This window comes from Panthera uncia, assembly GCF_023721935.1.
Source record: "Panthera uncia isolate 11264 chromosome A1 unlocalized genomic scaffold, Puncia_PCG_1.0 HiC_scaffold_16, whole genome shotgun sequence".
NCBI classification, from domain to species: Eukaryota; Metazoa; Chordata; class Mammalia; order Carnivora; family Felidae; genus Panthera; species Panthera uncia.
The window spans coordinates 1,627,659-1,649,523 of NW_026057576.1; the positions used below are offsets into that span (position 1 = coordinate 1,627,659).

Genomic DNA, 21,865 nt, shown 5'->3' on the forward strand with positions numbered 1-21,865 from the left:
GGGGCGGAGCAGGTGCAGAACCTGGGTGGGGAGCGGTTCGTGCCCACAGAAGCCCTGTCGCCTCCCTGGGAGGAAACCTGCTTCCCGCTCTTTACCGTTTAGCTATAGGGTGTGGAACCGATGTTTCTGGAGTACCTGTTCTTGGCCGGGTGCGTAGGTCGATGGGCTACGCGGAGGACCGAGCCAGGTGGTTCTTCATTAAGTTTTCCAGCGCTCTGTACGGCAGGCGCTTGCGTGGAAGACCTGGCGTGGCGGGCCACAGACAACTCTGGAGTGCCCGTGGCGGTCCGGGCGCTGCTGAGCGTTGAACCGTCAGGGGCCCATCCTCTGAGAGTGTAGTCTAAGGGAGGAGTGGGGCTAATTGGGAAAGAGACCGTCGTGCAAGGCAGCACGTGACTTGACGTGAAAGCCGCAGAGTGGGACAGTGTCGAGTGGTGCGGGCGATCGAAGTGGCGTTGGAAATGGATGCCGGGGAGTGGCCGTGATCCCGAGATTGGCCTGGTAGAGGGGTCATGTGGGAAGAAAGGCGCAGCGCGCGAGGCGGGCCGGGCCGCGGTGCCCTGGGGCCTGAGCAGGGAGTAGTGAGGCCGGAGTGTGTCCAGCGCGCACTTACGACTGTCCTCTTCCCCGCTGTTTCGGCGGACTGTCGTCGCCGTCGAGGGGCTCACAGCCAGCTGGACACTGCCACACGTGGAAGAGGCCTCAGTGAAAGAGCGAGGACAAGGGTGGTCCCGACGGAAGCAGTGGCTGATGGGAAGGGGGAAGAGCCTGAAGAAGCGCGAGGGCGGGTGTGCTTGTGCGTGGCCGTGGCCGGCAGTGGCTGCAGAGGGAGCGGGAGCTAGGTTCGGCCCTAGGAGCAAGGCCGCCAGGCCGAAGTGCATCCCGTAGGGTGTGTTTCGATCGGGGAGGTCGTGTGACCGCTTTGTGTTTTGGGAAGCCCTCCCTGATGAGGGAGGGATGGGAGGGGGGGGGAGACGCCCGACTAACGCAGCAGCGCAGTACTTCCGGCAAAAGGCAGTTAGGGTTTGAACTCAGGCGGTGGCAGCGGAGAAAAGGAGACTGGGATCCATTTGAAAGATACTACTTACAGAAGTGAAAGTGGCAGGATTTGATGGATGCTGATCACACGTGGGAGTGAGGGGGAAGGAAAGGGTAGAACTAGTGTAATGCCTCCAGGCTCTAGTCCACACAGCTCTTAGGATGTGCAGAGAGACGCGCCTGGGTGGCCCCACCGGTTAAGCATCTGGCTCTTGATTTCGGCTCAGGTCACGGCCTCGGGGTTCATGGGATGGAGCCCCCACCAGGCTCCATGCTGACAGAGTAGAGACTGCTTGGAATCCCCTCTCTCCCCCTCTCTCTTTCTCTGCCCCAACCCCCCTCTCTAAATAAATAAAGATAGATAGATAGATAGATAGATAGATGAGGGGTGCCAGGGTGGCTCAGTCGGTTGAACGTCGGACTTTGGCTCGAGTCATGATCTCATGGTTGGTGAGTTCAAGCCCCACATCGGGCTCTCTGCTGTCTGGCCCACTTCAGGTCCTTTGTCCCCCTCTCACTCTGCCCTCCCCTGCTCACACTCTCTCTCAAAAATAAATAAGAAACCTTAAAAAAAAAAAAAAAAAAAAAAAAAAGATGTGCAGAGAAAATGTAATGATTTTGTCTGAAACCAAGCGAGGCCTCTCCAAGCCTCCACCTGCTGGTCAGTGGGCCTACCTTCTCCTGGCTACTGGGCAAAGAACCGAGTTCCCTTGTGGCTGAGCTCCCTCCCACCATGGACGGTGGGCCCAGAACCCCACCTCCTGCCTTCATCATCTCTTCATTCACCTGATGCCCTCAGGACACACATGTTGAACCATTCATTATGGTGGCTTCATTCCCTTGCTTTCCCTCTTTCTTCCCGCCATTCCCGCAGCCCAAAAGGGTGGACTTTTATATCATCCTTCTTCCTCCAACCTCATGTTATACCTTTGATATGCTAAATAGCATTAAAGAAACTTGGAAGATCTCTCAAAACAACAGCTTGGCTTTTCCAGACAGAAGTGCTACCTCTGCATTTTTCTACAATGAATTCTAATCTCTCCTGGCAAATAGATGCCTCCCAGACTAGGCTGCGGGCCGAAAGGCAGAAGCGTAACACACAGCAGTGATTTTTCAAGACCTCTTGTTGGGCACGCCCCACATTGCTGGCTTGGACTGTTGATGGTATTTAAGCAAAATGGAAAAAGTGAATGAGGACCATTTTTTGGAAGGAAGTAAATTCAGCACTAGGCCCGTTGAGTTTTATGTGCCCGAGAGGAGCAGATGCGTGAATGACCACGTGGCCCGCAGGTGGCAGGCCAAAGGAGAGATCGGGGCTGGAGCACGGGTCAGGCGCTGTCAGCCCTAGAATTCTGCAGAGTACGTTAAATTGAGTCGTCCTTACTACCTTTCCTGGGGACTGACACCCGTGTCCCCTAGGAAAGATCCAGGAGCCGCAGGGAGGAGGGAATGGCTAAGGGAGGTCACGGACAAGAGCAACACACGGCATGGAGCGGTCCTGGCCTAGGCTGCCCGGGTCTGCCCGTGGAGCCTTTGTGCTGTGCGGAGCCGGGGAGCGGGGGGGTTACGTCTGCGTCAGGTGGCTGGTGGCATCATCTGCGTTACTTGTCTTACCGTTGCTCCCCCCGGTGAGCAAACGGAGGCTCTCCCCCTCGGAAGGAAGGACAGTCTTCGAGGGATGGGCACTGGTCAGGACTGCACGTTGCTGGGTGCTGACGCAGGCCCGGCCTTCTCCCGCCGGGAGCCGGCTCTGCCCTCCTGGCCTCCGACCACTTCCCGCTGCCTCCTGAGTCCCTGGGAAGCCTGGGAGAAGCAGTACACGGGAAGCTCCAAAGCTCTTGCGTGTAGAAGGCGTGTGGAAGGATAGGATCGGTTTCCTCGTGGTGTCGTGGTGCCGGTGTAACCTGGGGGAAGAGTGCGCTCCCCGTGCAGCCGTGAGCTTGGGATTGGAAGTGGCATTTAAGGCTAGAAACAGAACTCTTGAGGAGGATGGACGGGGAAACGGACCGTCGGTCAGAGATATTGAAAGGCACAGAAAGGACCACTTGGGTGGATACGGTAGAATTTAAAACAGAAATCTGGATTATAAGGTGGCTTTTTACTTTTAGCGGGGATGGATCATCCCACAAATGGTGTTGGGACAACTGAGTGACCAGCTGGGAAAAACACGGTTCTATCTCACTTCCGTGTACAAATAAATTCCGAATGATTCAAAGATTTAAATGTAAAAGTACAACCACAAACACGTAAAAAACACGGTCAGTTATATTTACAGCCTTGGAGTGGAGCGTTAGAGAGTAGCTCACAGACCCCCAAAGCCGTAAAAGACAAGACCGATAAATTCAGTTACACAATTATATGCCATTTCTTCTTGACAAACAAAAAGTAAAATAAAGTTAGAGAGATACAGAGGCAAACTGGGAGACGTAACCCACGTCCCAAAGGGCTCCTTTCCTAAAAAGTTCCTGTAAACCAGTGACAAAAATGTGTGCTGAAACAAGGAACAGAAGCTGTGGCTGGTTCCTGGGGAAGGAGGATCGAATGGCAGTCGTGTGGAACACCAAGAGATGCCCAATTTCAGGCACCGTAAGTGAAATACATATTAAAACAATGCTGAGAAAACTTTATTTCTTTTGGGGGTGCCCGTCAGGCTCTCTCGGCAAGGCGGGGGAAGGCATTCTCACACCGCCGAGGATATGAATCGGGACAAGCGGGTATTAGCTATCCACATTTCAAATTCGACCCAGGAGTTCCATCCCAACATCCCCCAAAAGGCAACTAGTTGGACAAAATGCCGTAAAAACAGCCAGAGAGAGGAACGGGGTGGCTGCACACCCGCCTGAGGCGAGCAGCCCATCACTGCACACAGGCGGATATGGCAACGTGCAGTGCAGTGAGGACGGCAGGCTGCCTGCGTTTGTGTGCTAGAAGACAAGCTGTTACATAACATATGCACATATAAAGTGGTACTTGAAAATGTACACACACACACACACACACACACGGGGGCCCCTTTGGAGCCTGGTCATCATGGTGCCTTTTGGGGGGTGAGCCTGGAAACTGGGGACAGAGAGTAGGAAGGACTCCTACTTTTCACTCCTTTGTTACCTTCGAATTTTCTGCCATGTGCATGTATTTTTTATTTCAAAAACATCTTAATTTTTAAATTGAGAGAAGAAAGGGAAATTCTCCAACTGTGAGGAAAAAGCAGATAGTGAAGAAACAAAATTCAGCAGGTAACAACGGCCTTCGATGTGGGGAGAGCACTGGTCTGGAAAGAACTGCCCTGACAGGCCGTAGGGCTTCCAGAGGAGGCCCGGAAGATCCGATGGACCCCTGGTGCCCCCACAGCTGGGCTGTGCTACGTCTGAGGACCCAGGCCTGGACAGGGCATGAAATCGGCCCAGGGGACAGGCATTAAATGGTAGAGCCAGGGCCTAACCCGGACCTCTGATTCCATTCAGCCCATGCTTCCCATCAGTATGCTAGTAAGAAAAGCAGCATTCAACTTCCAGAATATAAAAATATCTTCTCATTTACTTTGTGGCATCATGTTTGTTTCTCTTAAGCTTTAGAAACAAAATGCCAAAAATAAAATCCATGTAATTGCTCATTAAGCTTTTTTCAAAGCCAAATTGACATAGTAAGAAATATATTGGAAGAACATTGAGGTTTATTAAGGTTTAAGGTACACATCACTCATTTACGTTGAAACCTCAAAGATAAACACCCACGGATACTCAAAATAATTTTTAAGTTGTTTATATTTTTCAATTTGGGGTCGTGGTCTAAAGATAGCTTTTCTCTAGGATAGGAGTCATGCACAACAATTTAATTTTAAGCTTTACTACTTTTCTATATAACTCTTTTACTCCTGGGAATTTAAGAGACTGCACCTAAATTTATTTGACAATAACTCCAGGATCAGAGGAAGGGCAAGGAAGAAACGGAAAGAAGAAACAGGGGGAGTAGGAAAGAAGAGAACAGGACACTGCGCGGAGAGGGGGGGGGGTTGGGGGAGCGAGTGACTTAGAAACAGCCCACATGGGGCGCCTAGGTGGTTCAGTCTGTTAAGCTGCAGGTCATGATCTCCCGGTTTGTGGGTTCGAGCCCCGCGTCCGGCTCTGTGCCGACAGCTCGGAGCCCGGAGCCTGCTTCAGATTCTGTGTCTCCCTCTCTCTGCCCCTCCCCCGTTCATGCTCTGTCTCTCTCTCTCTCTCTCAAAAATAAATAAATATTTTAAAAAAAGAAAGAAAGAAAAAGAAAGACAGAGGCAGCCACCACCCTGGAGCTGGAAGACGCGGTGAGACCCCCAGGGGGCAGATCCTTCCCGCGGGTGGCAGGGGCCGTGGGGGTGGGGGAACAGCCGAAGGAGAGTCCGACGGCACCCGCACCCGCGCCAGAGGGGCTAGGCTGGTATTTTCCCGTGCCCGTGCAGAACCCGAGTTGGCCCCACTCCCTGGTTCCAGAACTTTCAGCAGGTGACTTTCAGGAAGAGGGGCACGGCAGCAGCAACAGCTTCCAGCTCACGCGTGGGTCGGGCGAGGTGACCACCGTCCCCTGGGCCAGACCGGCGATGCCCATTTCCGGGACGACCTTCACGTTCCGGTCGGGCGATCGTCGGATGTTTAGCAACGGCGCACTTGGGAAGGATTTTCGTCGGGAAAGGTTGGAACGGGAAGCGTATTTTCGCCTCCCCCGCTGCAGACCGTCGGGCCAGCTGACCCCAACCGTCCCGTCTCCCGGGGCGGCCACGGCAGAAGCGCTGGCGTCCACCCCAAATCCTGGCGAGCCCGGGCGGTGCTCGGAGCGCAGTCCCTGCCGCTGGCCCCCTGCCTGCACCGGGCACCGCCTTTCACACCACTTTCCCCTCGTCGTGTCGCTTTTACAAGCGCGAAAGGAATGAACGTTAACTAGAGAAAGAAAAGTTGGGGGTGTGATGTTGAAGTTATCCCCGCTGCCCCCAGCCCCCTTTTAAGATGTCATCTTTCTCTCAAATGCCCCTCTCCCCCGGGGCACTCGCACGTCTGTGTCCCGGCACTAAGAGGGTCCCCACGGGGAGGGGGGGGCCACGGCCCGGGACCTCGGCGGTGCCGCCGCGCCCACCGTGACCGACAGGGGGCGGCGCCGCGCCGACCCGCCGTCTCCCGCGCCCGGGACCTGGCTTCTTGGGGAGGCCTGTCCCGGGCGATCTTTGGAACTGGGGGCATCCTGTTCCCCCAGTTACTCGGTCGTAACGTTTCCCCTCAACAAGTTCACTTTTGCTGCAAATCTTCCGGTTATTCGAATGGCTTAAGAACCAACTAGAAAAGCCTGTCTGCCTCCGAGGGGTAGCTGTACGTGGTGCGTCCGCACAGGTGCCGCTCGGCGCACGACGGGAAGGGCCGGGGAAGGGCCGGGGAGGAGGGGGGACAGAGCAAGAGCCGCGCCCCCCCTCCTGCCCGGTGGGGGGTCTCCAGTCACAGCGGGCAAGGCGGCGGGGGGAGGGGGTGCCCTGCTCAGCAAGCCCCGTGTTGTAGAGAAGGAGCCGCAGCACCTCGTTGAAGAAATGTTGGTGTTTGCCCCCCAAAAAGCTCTTTATGGATAAGTGACCTTTGATTCGCCTCAGCACCGCGTAGATTTTTTTTCTCCGAGCTACTCAATACTGCAGGCTCTACTGCACCTATCACTGCTTCCCAGGGTAAAAATAAGAGCATTGTCACGGAGCATTGTCATGGGATTAAAGTCTCTCTTTCTGAAAATAGATGCGCTCGTGGTTTTGCTTTGATAGTTATTTTTTTCAACTGCCCGGGCTTTGCTCTGGCATTCTGAGAGCAGCCAGGGATGATGATAATATTTCATCCCATCGTCACCTCTTCCAAATTTCCTCACCTGAATAAAATGTCTGTACCGTTAATACCAACAGAAACATTGAGCCAAGTCCTGGAAGGAACACACATACCACGAAGTGAAATTCCTTACCGTGTCTGTCTTCCAGAAATGACACATGAAGATTTTGAAGGACAGTACCCTGCTCACCAAATTAATGAGGTCAAAGAGAGTGATCTACTTGAGGACTCTTCCAGAATTAGAGTCTAAGCTAGTGTTTTGATGTAAATTATTCCTCGTAACCAATGAATGGCAACAGCTGGTTCGTTTCAGATCAAGGTGGGCGCCACCCTTCTGCACGTAGGAGCTTCGCCTGCCCCAAGGACGGACACATCAAAGATGGCTTTGAACCCAAATTCTGCAGATAGTTAAGCCACCCCGTGGGCATGAGCTATGTTTTTCCTTTGAAGAGATATTTCCCAGCTGCACTGAATGTGTGGCATCTGCCGTGACAAAAGAATGAAACCCTTTGAGCAGTTCTGGCCCTCATTCTGATTTCCCTTTCTCCCCCTTCCTCTGGGAAAGCTTTTTCTCTAAATTGTCTTCCACATTCTTTTCCAAGCCATCACTGTCTCTCCAGGCTTCCCTGATCGCCCGGATGAGCAGATTTGACGTGGCGTCAATGGATTTTCTGGTTGTAGATTTAGTTTACCGACTACCCCCCTCCTCTCCCCTCTGCAGAGCAGACTCGCGCAGCTGCAGCTGGCCTGTGCCGGCAGGCAGCGCGCGGGGCTGAGCTAGGTGAGCAGAAGACTTTGGACAAGCCCCTCACCCTGTGGGTGCCTCAGTTTCCTCCTCGAATAAAGGGAGAAGACGGACAGGCGGAGCCCTTCCAGGTTCCCAGCAGCCCGGGTGGCAGGAGAGCCGGGTCAGTTCTGGAGCCTGCCTCGCTGGCTCAGCTTCAGGGCCGACCCCGATGCCAAGTTCAGGATCACAGCGAAGTTAACCTCAGTCCCCACACAGGGGCAGGGCTGACCCCTAACTCTCCTTGGCCGGCGAAGAGGGCCAGGTGAAGCCCGCTGGGGCTCTGCCGGCATCAGGTGCCAGGTCAGACTTTGCTCTCCCAGGCCCATTTTTTCCATGTCCTCTTTCAGGAGAAATGCACAACTGATGTTTCCCTGGAGGGGCCAGAAGAGCATTTTCCAGAGTTCCTTGGCAGCATGCGTTGAAGATCTTGGCCCTCTCAGGCCTCGGGGAATGGAGGCGGGGGTGCAACTCAGGCTGCTGGCCACAGCTTTCCAGTGGAGGGAATCTGTGGTCCTCATGACCCCGGCTACTCCCTGGCGGGCGAACAGAGCCCCCCCCGTAGCAGCTCCGGGCCTTGTCACGCACCATTCTTTCCCCCGTGGTCTCATAACCACCCCCTCCCGGCTGTGGGGCTGGTTCCAAAGGGAAACGGCAAGGTTGGAAGGTTACACAAACCCCATCTCAGTGACTCATTATCTCTCTTAGACCTGGAGACGTAATGGCCTCTGCCAGGGCTGCATTCTGGAATTATCTAGGGGGCTTTAAAAAACTACCAACACCCCGGCCCCACGCCGGGGCCGTGAACTGCAGATCTCTGGGGTGGGGGAACAGTGATCACTGGTTCCGGAAGCTCTTTCGTGTGTCTCCGGCGAAGTGCAAGTGAGACCTGCACACCATCCTCTACAATGCCAACTGCTTGTTGGGTGAACAGTGACCTTCTGCATTAGACTCCTGCAACTGGTGGGATCATGAAATTTGGGAAAAGGCAATCATCCGGTTGTTTGCCATCAACGCAGTCAATCTACGTATGGCTAACCACCTCCCGGGGATGTTGCTGACTTTGCTGACGGTCGGTGTCCCCACTTCAAGTGAGCAAGACGAGTCACTTGGGCAGCTTCTCGGCATGTGGAGCTCCTGACTCAAGGGTCAAGTGTGAGAATCTGTGTTTTGAACAGACTCCCACATGGTTCTTATGCAGGTGGTCCGAAAACCACGGTTTGGAAATTCTTGCTTCTGCCTTCTCTTTATTGCGCATCTCCTGGGCAGAAAGACGGGTATTTTTCAGAGGAATCTTAGCTCTCAAGAAGGGAAGTTGCTTATCCTCAGCTTTCCCTGAGGGCTTCCAGATGTCTTTGTATGACCGTGGTTTCAGAAGGTCTTGATATCTGGTAGAGCGAGTCCCCCTCCTTCTTCTTCAAAATTGTCTAGAGTATTCTTGGACTTTTTCTCTTTCTACGAATTTTAGGATCAGCTTGTCAAGTTCTAAGAAAAATCTACTGGGATTTTGCTTAGAACTGCACTGACTTTCCAGATTAATTTGGGGAATTCTCTGCTATCTCAGAAACTCCATGGATTACGGGTGTCCTTTCTAAGCAGAAGACATTGATAAAAAATAACACATTAATAGTCCTGCCATCAAGAAGCTCGGGGAAGTAGCCCGGATCAGACCCATCCACTCGACCACAAAGAACCAGGCAGGGGCCATGACTTGCCCAATGTCACTCGTCGGTAACTAAATTGGGCTGAAATTTTAGGTTCAAGTCTCTATTGACTCCATCCCGCCCTTAAAAAAGTCTATTGAGCTGAACTCATTGACCTTACGATCTGGCAAACCATGACCCCTGAGGCAATTTCGTTTGCACTTACACCTTTTCAGCCCTTGTGGGTCTCCAGTCTGAACTGGAGAAGGCATTTTCTCCCACTTTGTACCTGGGTTTGGGGTCTTGGAATGGCTGTGAAGCAATCATACTGAGCCTCTGCTGTTTTGAGATCAAAATAAGTCTATGTCTCGCAAAGCGGGAAGGTGAGCCGTGCCGGCCGGTTTGTGCCAGTAAATCCCACGGCTATACTTGGGCATCAGATAGAGTGCAGCGCGTGGCTGTGGTTCTGTCTGCTAGAATGTACTCATTGTTCTCCCGGTGGCAGTCCTCGTGGAACCGCTTCGAATTGTTTCCTACCGAGTTCAGGGTCCCAGGGGCAGTGCTCTTTTCTGTCTCCTCTGCCACTTACATTCCTCTCCAAGCTCAGTTTCAATCACCTCTAATCATCCCTGGAGGACTTGTCCTTTGTTCTTGGATTAAGCTGGGCCAGCTGTCATTCGCTCAAGCCAAGCTTCACACGTGGCCCCAGGGACACTTTTGGATCCGTCAGAGGGGAAAACTTGATTTGTTTCAAGTATGTTCCCGTGCCAAGCTTCCACAGAGCAGCATGCAGAAAATGTGAAGACAAAAGAATTATTGCCTACGAGGAGGCAAGACAGCCGTGTGGGGTTCTTGCTGGATTGCATTTCCATGTTTGGTAAGAGAAGAGGATCCCTGTTGGAGTTTCTTCTGTCTTGTTTTTGTGGCGGCTTTCCTTAACCAGGAAGCACTCCAAGCTGATAATTTCCTCAGAGTCTCGAGGCAGGAGGTTGGGGTGACAGGTTTTGGCTTCGTGTCTGTCCCCTGGCCATCTGAGGCTTCCAGACCTTTTCTCCTGACCTCTTTTCCCTCCCCAACCAGTGTCCTTCACAATGTGTCTGTCTTGAGCTTTTTGTCTTCCACGGTGCTTGCTGGCGTCGATACCTACAATACTGGGTGTCAGGGGTGCGATATGCATCGTATCCCCTCCTTTGGTAGCTAATTTCTACTTTAAGAGAAACCTCCTGGTCATAAAACCACGATTTGAAAACCATCAGTGCTTACGCCTTCTTACTATGTTTTGTGTCCCACTTACCAGGCAGAGGCGGGGGCAGGCAGATGTCTCTGTCACAATGCCTTAGCGCAGAGGTGTTACTGTGACAGTGGAAATTTCAGTCTGGGGGGACTTGCCCGGTAGGGGTGGGGTAGATATTTTGTCAGATGAGCCATCTGACCATCACAGCCATCAGGTGAATGTCAGTTCTCCCGTCATTAACAGACGGTACATGGGTTGGTACATGGGTTGGTACGTGCGCGCTATGGTGCAGAGAAAGACAAATCCCAGTTGTTTGGAATCGAAAGGGATGTTTGATGCCCCCAGGTCACACGAGCATTCCAGAGGAGGAAACTGAGTCTGAAGAGGCTGCCCCAGCCTTGATTTTGTCCTGGACTTGGGTCTATGCCACTATCAGAATGATCTCTCTAAACATCCACTGATCATGTCTCTACGTGCTTCGGGTCCTTGTGTGGCTTCTGGTGGTCTGGAAAGTAAAATCAGACTTTTTGCTCTGATCTTCAAGGCTCCTGTACCCGTCACATTTCTTATTAAATCTTCACCCCCTGCACAGTTAGGCATGCACTCCAGCTGCAGCGACCTGACCTGCTCGCAGATTCCCACCCACCTGGTCTCCTGCTTTCCTGCCCTGGGGGTGGGTTGCTCAGCACTTCCTCCCCCTCCCTCGTTCCAACTCAGCCCTCCTTGTTCTCTAAAGCCACCTCGGACTTCCCTGGCGCAGTAGCCTTGAGCCACCCGCACGTTCAGGGTGGTCTGTGGGCTTTGTGTTGCTTTGGGGGGCTGGCTTGAGCATTCATGGAGGGGCCATACCCTCTCCCAGTGCCCACTTGGGAGCTTAAAAATTCTGCCGAATTAATAATCACTACAGACCTTCCATTTGGCAAATTCCCAGGGCACTGTGTAACTTCACAAGCATTTAGCACTATTTGTGTGTGTGTGTGTGTGTGAACAATCATGTATTTCATGTGTATCTCGAAAAGATAAGGACTCTGTTAAATAAAACCACACAGTACCATTAACACACTGGAAGTTAATACTTCCCTGATATCTTCTAATATTCAGTCAGGTCAAAATTCCTCAGTTATAAGTATTTTTAAACTTAAAAATTTTTTCTCTGTATTTTTTCTGTTATATTATTTAAGTCTGTGTTTTGAAATAGTTTCAAACTAACAAAAAACATTTGTGAAATCAGTACAAAGAATTCCCATGTACCCTTTACCCAGATTCCCCAAACGTCAGCATCATAACTCAGCAGAATTATCAAGAGCAGGAAACATGCATTGATAACAGTACTATAATCTGGAGACCTTATTCAGGGCAGCCCATCAATACCCCCTTTCTGCTCCAGGATCTAACCCAGGCTCACACGTTGCCTCTGGTGGTCCGGACCCTTTAGTGGCCTTCAGCCTGCAACAGTCCCTCAGGTCTTTGTCTCTTGTGACATTGAAGAGTGTGGTCAGTTGTTTTGTTGAATGTCCCTCAGTTTGGGTTGGATAAGTTTTTTAAGCAGCCATAATATTTCATCCAAAAGGAGACACTGCAAGTAGAAGGCTGCTCGACTCACGACTGCACCGAGACAGCAGGCGTAAAGCAGGTCAGCGACACCCCATGCCCGGGGCTTAGGTCACTCTACTCAATGCTCTTTTGGGTTCCTCCCTTTCCCTCTCGGAACAAACATGTGCTGAGTTTCCCACATTCTGTATGTTGTTGGTCATATCCTCACGGTGCCATTTCACGTGTTCCTCTGTCCCTGTATTTCCAGTAAACCAGCCCAATCAACTCCAGTTTTTGACCAGCCCCTCTAAAGCATCTGCCTTCCTTGGCTCAGGGAATGCCACTCCTGATTCTGGCAATTTCGACAATGAGACATCTTCTCCCTTAAAAGTTGGCTTTCCCCTACTTGGCAATCAAAAAGAATGAAATCTTGCCATTTGCAACTATGTGGATGGAACTAGAGGGTATTATGCTAAGCGAAATTAGTCAGAGAAAGACACATATCATATGACTTCACTCATATGAGGACTTTAAGACACAGAACAGATCAACACAGGGAAGGGAAGCAAAAATAATGTAAAAACAGGGAGGGGGACAAAACATAAGAGACTCTTAAATATGGAGAACAAACAGAGGGTTGTGAGAGTGGGGATGGGCTAAATGGGTAAGGGGCCTTAAGGAGTCTATTCCTGAAATCATTGTTGCACTATACACTAACTTGGATATAAATTAAAAAAAATAAATGTAAAAAAATTTTGAAAAACTGAAAAAAAAATTATACAACTAAAAAAAATTTGGTTTTCCCTATCTTTCATTTTGTCTCTCCATACACTCCCCTGAATGATCTTACTTAACCACCATTAACTATATGCTAATAATTTAAAAATCTCCACCTTCAGCCAGTGTCTCTCTCAAGGAATCCAGACCATCTCCTACCCTGTAGTCTGAAAGATCTGTCTGAAATCCCATCTGATTGGATCACTTACCTTTTTAACATCCTCCCCATTGCCTTCAGGGTCCAATCCAAATTTGGCCGTGAATTGGAGGCCTCTTAATGACCCAGGCTCCACAGATGGCTCCAGCCCATCTTATAGTTCCCCGTCTAGGCCGTGGTTCCTAACACCGACTTAGTCCCTCCACTGTAGGCTCTGCCCTGTGCCCTAACTACCCTTTCTCCCCTCTTCATCTGGACGAATCCACCCAGGAACCACCTTTGCTGGGAAGCCTCCCCCGCTGCCATGGCTGGATACACCCTCTAAGTGTGTGTGCATTTGTCTCCCCGGACGTACAGTAGATATGTGTTTCACCTACATCCTCACTGTCCGAAACGTCACTGGCACTCAGGTGTTGACTGAATGCTGAAGGTGACTGGAGACGGTACAAATTCCTTTTCCTTTGAACTTTAAGTTACGGTCTCATATGGACTTCAGGGTATGAAGGACAGGAAGCTGTGTGGTCCAGACCCACTGTCACCAGCTCACCAGCCACCTAACTCTTATTCTCATGCTAGGCCACAAGGATGAGTAGAAATAAGGCCCCGGCTCCTCCCTCCCAGGGGAAGGCGTAGAGAAAGTGTAGCTCTATCTCACGGGCACCCAGTGTTAGGGGGATGTGGGGCATAAAGAGGTTAACTGACTAAGGGAATTGGAAAACTTTTAATGATTTGAATTGGACCCTGATATGGTAAGATTTGAGTCGACACTGGTTTGGGGGCGAGGGCATTGAGCAAACGCTTAGCTGTGGCACCTGCAGGGGGCACTCTGCTTGGGGATGACGGGAGGCTGGGACGCGCCAGGGACGAGACACGAAGGCTGGAGAGGTGTGGGGACCGCGTGGTGCAGGCCTCTGAAGGCAAAGCAAAGGGCTTGGACTCTTCCGGACACGGACCCCCATAGCTCACCCGCGTACCCCAGTGAGGGGTGGGAATGAGGCTGCACAGAGGAGGCTGAAAAAGCTGGAACGTTACGGTGGACAGCTTCATCAGTCCTCGCGAGGGGAGAGCTCACCATGTTCCAAAAGCTCCTGATGGCAGAACTCAGGAAAGAGTAGCGATAAGAAGCTCAAAAAGTCTTTTTCAGCTACTATCTTTGTGTTCATGTTGGAGGGAAGGATGAATAGACAAGATCGGTGTAGTTTCAGTGTCGGGGCCTCGGAGATCCTTGATTGTGCAGACGGCCCCACCCTGCCCTGCTCCTGTTTGCGGGTAACAGATTTATCAGCTCTCACCCTGACTCTGCCCAGGTAGTTCGAGAGGGAAGCGGAAGGGGTCTGTGACCGAGCGCTAAGCCCCCAGCAGGGACACCTGTGTCTGAGGCCCCCTTGCTCCCCGTGATGCTGCTCCCGTTCTTCTGGGCACCCCAAAGGGGAGCCTTGGAGTCACTGCTGACTTCTCCTCTGACCCCATCCTCCACATTCAAACAGTGGCCGCGTGCCTGTAGATGTCCCTCTTGGCTTCAGCAGGCTCCAGTGGCAGGTGGGCCTGGGTCCTCTGGTGTAACGGTCACCCTCCTGCTCCGTGGCACCCTGCCGGTTCCTGGGCGCCCTGGCCTCCTTTCTGTCCACGTGCAGCAGGTGCCGTCCAGCTCACCCACCGCTCTGCGCTCTGGGATGCACGGCTCCCCGAGTTCCTTCGGACTGTGTAAATGGCACGTAGCTGGTGGCGAGTAAACTTGCTGCTGCGTGAAGATAACCGCTTCTAGACCCTTCCCCACCCAATCACGCTTCAGTCCACTAACGTCCAAAGATGTTGGATCCAAACAGAAGAAGAAACCCATGTCCTTTCCTGACACATCTGGAGCCACCCACCCTCATCCAGCCACTGACCGAGAGTTGACACTTGCCTCACCGACACGAGCTTCTCGATGGAGAAGCCTCTTGGCCAATCGGTCTAACGATCCCAGCACTGCCATGCTTCAAGTCCATTCAGGCTTCCACCCCCCCACGCCCCCACTCACAGCCAGCACTGCCCGTCTGCCCACCTTTTAGCTCCTTTCCGAAAGAAACCCTCAGCTCTGTTCTTGGACATCCCACTACTCGCTCACCCGCCCCCACTTCTCCTAAGCCCCCTACTGCCCGTTCTTTAATTGGATGGTCCAAACATACTTCTTAACCAGAAATTTCTTAACTTTGTGGATGAATTTTAGTCATTAGCAGCGAGGACCTATGAGAGAACCAGTCCAGAGGGGTTTCCATCTGAAGGACGTACAGCTGTGCAAACTCTGCAGGGTGAGGGCCAGCTCGGGCCACTGTCCCTCCCTGTGCAGCCACACTCCGCTCTCAGAGCACGTGTTAACAAAACCCGGATGAGAAACCATATACACCTCGAGTTCTTGTCTGTAAAAACCTTTGGGTACACCTCATTTTTAAAAGCTTAGATCATGGGCCCCTTTGGCACGGCACACTGGGGGGCCTCCTGGGCTCGGCATGTGGTAGGGCTACGAACGTGTGGCTTGAGAGGTTAGAAGTCATGGCTTCTGACTCTGAGAGTTTAGGGTCCCTACGACTTGGCTCCAGAAGAGGAAGAAACATTCATAAGAGGACTGTACATGTTTTCAATGGGGAGATTAATGGAAGTGAGAATTTGGGGTCATAGCAATCCCCTGTGTGAGGGGATATTAGGGAGGGGCCCTGGGTCCCCACTAGTGACCAGATGGCCTCTTGGCTCACTGAAGGGGATGATGGGGGGAGAGGGGTAGAGTTCTGTCTGAAGGTGCTTTTTTTTTTTTTTTTTCCTCCCAGGGAGCCATCTGACTCCGCCAAGCCCTAGACTCCTCTGGCATTGTGGCAGCAGGCTGTTTTGTAGGTGTTGACGTTGGTTCTTGGCGTCTGACCAGAAAGTAGGGAGCCTTGGCGGAGGATGGAAATGATCACATTTAAACCGGCGTTCATTTCCCCAATGTTCCGGGCTGGCCAGGCTGCCCTCCCCAGTGCGGCTTTGGCCCCTTAACAGAGGAGGGCACACAGACCCTGACAGACAGATGGACACAGGGCCTACCTTGTGACCTTCTGGACAGGTATCTCCAGCAAAGGCCCATGGCTCTGTCAGAGCCCGGGTGGCCAGTGTCTGCTCCTTGCAGAGATGGCCCCTTCCAGGAGACCAGTGTGGGCAGGCTACCTGGGGCTGCAGAGCCCGGTGGCCGGAGGGGAGGCAGATCTGGGGCCTTTGGGGACCACTGCTCTAAAGCTCAGGGCTGGAAGTTGTGGCCAGAGGCACAGAGGCTGTTTCAGGTTCTGGTGGGTGTACCGGTCACCTGTACAGGCATTAGCGTGAATATATACATTTTCCTTTTCTATGTATGTTAGCGCAGACTCTGAGAGCGTTGTCAAGGAACGGCCTGAGAGTAGCTATAAACCCTGTCTTCACCGCTTGACATCCGGCGGACTCACACGGTTGACCTGTTAGATCCGGGTCTCGCGTGGACGCTAACCGCCTGCCAAATTAACTGCCGGCCCCACCTTTCTTCCTGCCCCAGTAACCAGTGGTCCCCGGGCTTACCGGTCCGAGGCCGAAATCTTTTGGAGGCTGCCCTCTCTCCGCGCGTCGTGTGTTCCGTTGCCCCAGGGCACGAACTGAGCCCGCGCCCTCTTCCCTGCAGAATTTCCTACGACCCTGCCAGGTACCCCAAGTACCTGCCCGAGGCCTACTGCCTGTGCAGGGGCTGCCTGACCGGGCTCTTCGGGGAGGAGGACCTACGTTTCCGGAGCGCCCCGGTGTACATGCCCACCGTCATCCTGCGGCGGACCTCGGCCTGCGCGGGCGGCCGCTGGGTGTACACCGAGGAGTACGTCACCGTGCCCGTGGGCTGCACCTGCGTCCCCGAGCAGGAGAAGGAGGCCGACGCCGTCAACTCCAGCATGGACAAGCAGGGCGCCAGGCTAATGCTCGGCCCCGGCGACAAGCCGGGCCGGCCCTGAGGCCCTTGCTGCCCGAGGCCCGCGTCCCCGGAGCCGCCTCCTAGGCGAGCAAGCGAGGACGCAGCGAGCAAACGGGACGCGCCTGCGCGGGACGGGCCCTCGGCCCAGCCGGCCGCCCTCCCACCCCCGCTTTCCTTCCGGGCGGAAGCAGCGGGGCGGCCAAGGCAGGCTGCCGGAAGTCACCCCGGGGACGCGACGTCAGGCCGGCGGCGGCGTGCGGCCGGGACCTGCCCAAGGTGGCTGGAGGCCGGGAGGGGAAAACGTGCGTCGGCGGCCCTCGGGCTCCGGGCCTTCCCCAGGGGGAGGGGTGACCCTGCGGAGCCAGGTGGTAGGTGGTGCTTCCGAAAGGCAATTGCTTTAAAAAGGTGGGATAAGTACCTTTTTATTCCACTGCTTTCAACGGAGGAAAAGCTATTTTTATAGGAGTTTTGAGCAATTATATTAAGAACTTTTTACGTCACGTGTATTTTCTAACCATTTCGTTTTCACTTGCTCTGGCAAGATTTTTTCAGAAGCACGATGGGAATCTTCAGATAAACTTTTTAGATGGCGCGGTGGCCGTCCCCGGATTCGGCCAGGCCCCAGTCGCTGACCACAACGGAACGGACGGGGCTAAATGTGACCCGTTTCCGCTGAAGGTCCCCGCAGGCTGCCGCGCGGAGGACAGGGAAGCCCCGGGGCTCCGCTCGCCGCCCCCAGGCCAGGGGTTCCAGGGATCTCAGACTTGGTTCAGGAGCAGATTCATACAGCTGAACATTTGTTTTCGCTTTGAAAGTAAGTGGGGCCAAGTAAGAGGTGGAGGGATGAGGCAAGAGGTAGAATGTGGTGTCTCTGCCACGTGTCAAGAATCCAAGTCTCAGTTTCAGGGCCTCAGGAACTAGCCGAATGGGAGAAGCGGGCCAACTTACGATTCCCGGAAGTCCGTATTGGGGGCCTCTTTTTCCCACCCTGCGATGTGAGCTAAATCCATAGTCTCTTCTGTAGGTTGAACACCATTATTTGTAAAAGCGAGAATTTCTTTTGAAATCATTAAAGCAACGGTGGATGAAGGGTACGTTGGCCGCGTGCGTTTTTCTTGGGGCTCGGCTGGTTTCCAGAGGAAGCTAACAATCTTCACTTTATCTTAATTCCGTGGTTGAGATTTAAATTAAGTCTCATTTGGTCCTTGAAAGATCAACTGCTCCTGCAAAGTCCATCTGTCTTCTCTTCCGTGACACCCCAGCCAAACCAAGAAGTGTCTTTCGCTCTCAAGCTTCAGGGGCTGCACGAATCCTGGAGCTTTACCTTCCTAGTTGCCGAGAATCAGCCTTATCTGGAGGGAAGGTTCACAGAGAGAACTTTCCACTTGTGCTAAATAATGACGGAAGTTGTACATGAAAAACACATTGCTGAGCAAAATCCAGATTTTCCAAAAATTCAGAAATTCAAAATTGAAAGTGCTAGCTGTGGACAGTTCTAGACAGTCTGGGAATTTCTTCTCCGTTCCACCTCTGAAGCGGTGGTGAACGTGGGAAAAAAAAGGTATCCCTAGTGGTAGTATATCTGGAGTACGTTCTTGTCCAGAAAGCGGAAGGTTTGGAGCAAACTTTCATTGCTAGCTCAACAACATCAAATTCGTAAGTTAAAAAGTGCTTTTCAAACCACTGGTTTGGGTAATTGTTCAGTCACTGCCACTGCTGGGTAACGTTTTCCAGTTACTCCTCAAATATAAATAGTGCAAACATCAGAGGAGAATAAACATTTGGAGAAAAGATCACGATTTTATTGTATTATTAGCTTACCTAAACTTAGCTTGTGAAAAGGTAGCACATTCCCAGTGGAAGAAATTAGCTTTCCATTCTATAGAACCAGAAAAGCAACCTTTCTTTGTATTTTTTCTCTGAATGGAATATTCATACACTTAATATTTCTCGAGCACTTGCCGTGTTCCAGGTACTGAGCCCCTGGGAGATACCTGTAAGCCAGGTGCAGTCTCCACCCCTAGCGAAAATATAACCGGCACTGGCTCTCCGAGCAGCTGGGTGTTTGTGGGCCACTCCTCGCAGGAAGCGCTGCCCAGTGAATCTAAGCCCCATTTTCCCCACTGATAATGGGTGGTGCCGCCTCCTTGGTCACTGTGAGGACAGAACACCATTTGTAAAGCGCCTGGTACGGTGCCTGGCACACAGGAGGTATTAGAACATATTGGCCTCAATGACTTACAAGTGACATTAAAAACAAGCATCAGGTCGGGGAGCCTGGGTGGCTCAGATGGTTGAGCATCCGACTCTTGATTTCGGCTGAGGTCACCATCTCATGGTCGTGAGATTGAGCCCTACATTGGGCTGGGCACTGAGCGTGGAGCCTGCTTGAGAGTCTCTCTCTCCCTCTCTCTCTCTGCCCCTCCCCCATGCACGTGCATATGCACACACACTCTCTCAAAGTAAATAAACATTGAAAAAAAGATTTTGACCATGTTTTAAAAAAATACCAAGCTGTTCTTTCTCCAGGTTATGTCTATTGCTTTAGCAAGTATGTATCATTAAAATGACTTTTTGTGAGGCTCCTGGGTGGCTCAGTTGGTTAGGCGTCTGACTTCAGGTCAGGTCATGATCTGACTTCAGGTCAGGTCATGATCCCGCACTTCGTGAGTTCAAGCCAAGAGTCAGGCTCTGTGCTGACAGCTCGGAGCCTTGGAGCCTGCTTCGGATTCCTTGTCTCCCTCTCTCTCTGCTCCTCCCTCGCTCATGCTCTGTCTCTCTCAAAAATAAACCTTTTAAAAAATGACTTTTTGTATAAAAGTTTACAAAATCTATCACTAGGCAGCAGCGACCAGATAGAATATGTTGGACCAGATAGAAATGTTACCTAATGGGAATTAAAAATTTGGAAAAAAAAAATATGTTGGAGTAAGAGGGGGGTGATGGGAGATATTTCAGTGAATAATAAGAGTTTATTGGGACAGAATTTTGTTCTTGGTAGAACTAAAGGGTTTTTTCCTTCTTTTCCTTGGAGCCGAGAGAGGTCATTACTGTTTTATCAAATAGGGAAATTCGCTGGCCTCAGCTGAGCAGCTTCCCCCTCCCCCTGCGGGTCTCCAGCACACTGATTATTGTTCCCCACAGTTCACAGCGGGCCTTGGGTGGATGTGGGACTTCATGGTCCCGGGCTCTGCCCGTGAGACTTTCATAGCTTCTTCCCTCCTCTCCAAATGTGCCACGGTGACTACGTTCCGTCAAGGGATTCTATCTGTCACTGAAGAGCTCCGTGGCCACCCTTGGAATGGACACACCGTGCTGGTTCCTGAAGATTTTTTCCAACCAACCGACAGTATCTCTGCCGTATGCTTGTTTTAGAAAAACCGAACCATTTGGGAATAGCGATCAACACCCATCACAAATGCCAGCGGCTCGGCTCGCAGGGGCCAATGGCCCAAACTTCTCGGTTTACAGCATGTCTTGTAGCAAAGGCGAAGGGGAGAGAAGGGTCATTCTTGGCCTCCGCTTCCTGCTCTGAGCAAGGGAAGAGCGTGAAGTGTCCGTCTGAAACGGGGCTTCAAAAGTGACTCCGGCGCGTCGTTCGTTCCAGCTGTCCGCGTTGCCATCGCCCCCAGACACGCAGCCGAGTATGTACGGACTTCACAGCGGTCAGCAGACCGGATATTATCATCCTCCCTCTTTCCCCTCCTACTATGGTTACTTCGTGGCTCGGTGCAAATCTTTGAATTAGCAAAGGACTTTATAAACGTGTCCTTTTCAGCTTTTGAAGTGCTTCGGTCGGGTGTGAGAGGCGAGGGTGCTCCCAAGAATTCAGGAAGCTTACTTCCAGGCCTCCGGGCAGCACGGGCACCCCTTCCTCCCACCCCGCTGCTCCTTTGCCCCGTGTGTGCCAGCCAGAGGCCAGGGGCACGGCAGCCCCGCCTCGTGTTTCCGAAGACTGCAGAGGTGGAGACGCCCGCCTCTGATGAAATCCAGAAGCGGCCACGTGTGAACACAGGTTTCCTAAAATTGAAATCATGCGAGGGGTCCGCAGCAATAAAACACGCGTTGGCCGCCTGTTATTCAACGCGATTGAAGGCTTAATGCGCTGAGCCTTGTCCCTTCCCTCCCCCACCCTCTGTGAAAGAATAAGGTTTCTCTTCGTCATCTAAAGGCTAGACTTCCAGGAAAGCTAAAATTCTGTATTTCTAGGCTGCTATGTGCCCCCAATTCCTAAGTTACACATTACGTTTGTATACATGATTTGTTACTAACATTTATTTGTCGGTGGCCTAGGTAATTTTTACTAAACTGACTCATGAGGAAATAATAAGGTGGGGGTTATTTTCTAAAGAACATTTATTGAACCCTTCACATGTGCCAGGTGCCGATACACCGATAAAAATATAAATGTCTCATAAAAATACCAAGTGATTTTTTTTAAGTAAATGAAAACTTATCCCAAAGTAGGACAATACAGGACTGAAAAGTTAACGGGGGGGGGGGGGGGGGGCGGGCACGCCCCCCCCCCCCCCCCCCCCGTTTCCTGGGCACGGGCGCCCACGCACGAGGCTCTCTGGGACAGGCGGGTTTCCCGCGGGAAGCGGCCATCCCCCCATCCTGATTTTCAAGAGCCAACATTTCTCGCTCCCCCTCCACGTGCACTGCGGATCCACCGCCCCACCGAGGACCTGGGGCCAGAGCGCTTCTGTCGGGGAAACTGCCGGAAAGCAGGTCGGAGAGAACATAAAGCTCTGCCGGCCAGCGACACACTTCGCTGCCTTTCACGTTTCGATAGCAAAGCGAGTCACGTGAGATGGGAAGTGTTATTCCTTTCCCAGAGGGGTTATTTTTTAAGTTTTTATTTGCAAATGATTCTGACTTCACAGGAAATTGCAGAATTACTACAGAGAGGTCTTGTGTGTCCTTTCCCC

The 21,865-nt window shown here is 52.2% G+C and overlaps 1 protein-coding gene across 1 annotated transcript; it reads left to right on the forward strand.

Moving 5' to 3' along the window:
• The first annotated feature begins 16,138 nt into the window (after positions 1-16,138).
• Positions 16,139-18,025, forward strand: IL17D (interleukin 17D). The gene is made up of 2 exons (XM_049647530.1): positions 16,139-16,293; positions 16,533-18,025. Exons 1-2 carry the CDS (start codon positions 16,139-16,141, stop codon positions 16,972-16,974), a joined length of 597 nt encoding a protein of 198 aa, XP_049503487.1. The 3' UTR covers positions 16,975-18,025.
• Positions 18,026-21,865: the final 3,840 nt, after the last annotated feature.

What these genes read in the sequence shown, in the direction of transcription:
- IL17D (XM_049647530.1), top strand. Translation starts at nt 16,139, where the DNA reads ATGGCCCCTTCCAGGAGACCAGTGTGGGCAGGCTACCTGGGGCTGCAG. An exon ending in AGAGGCTGTTTCAGGTTCTG is followed by an intron (nt 16,294 to 16,532) that starts GTGGGTGTACCG and finishes TTCCTGCCCCAG; the next exon opens with TAACCAGTGGTCCCCGGGCT.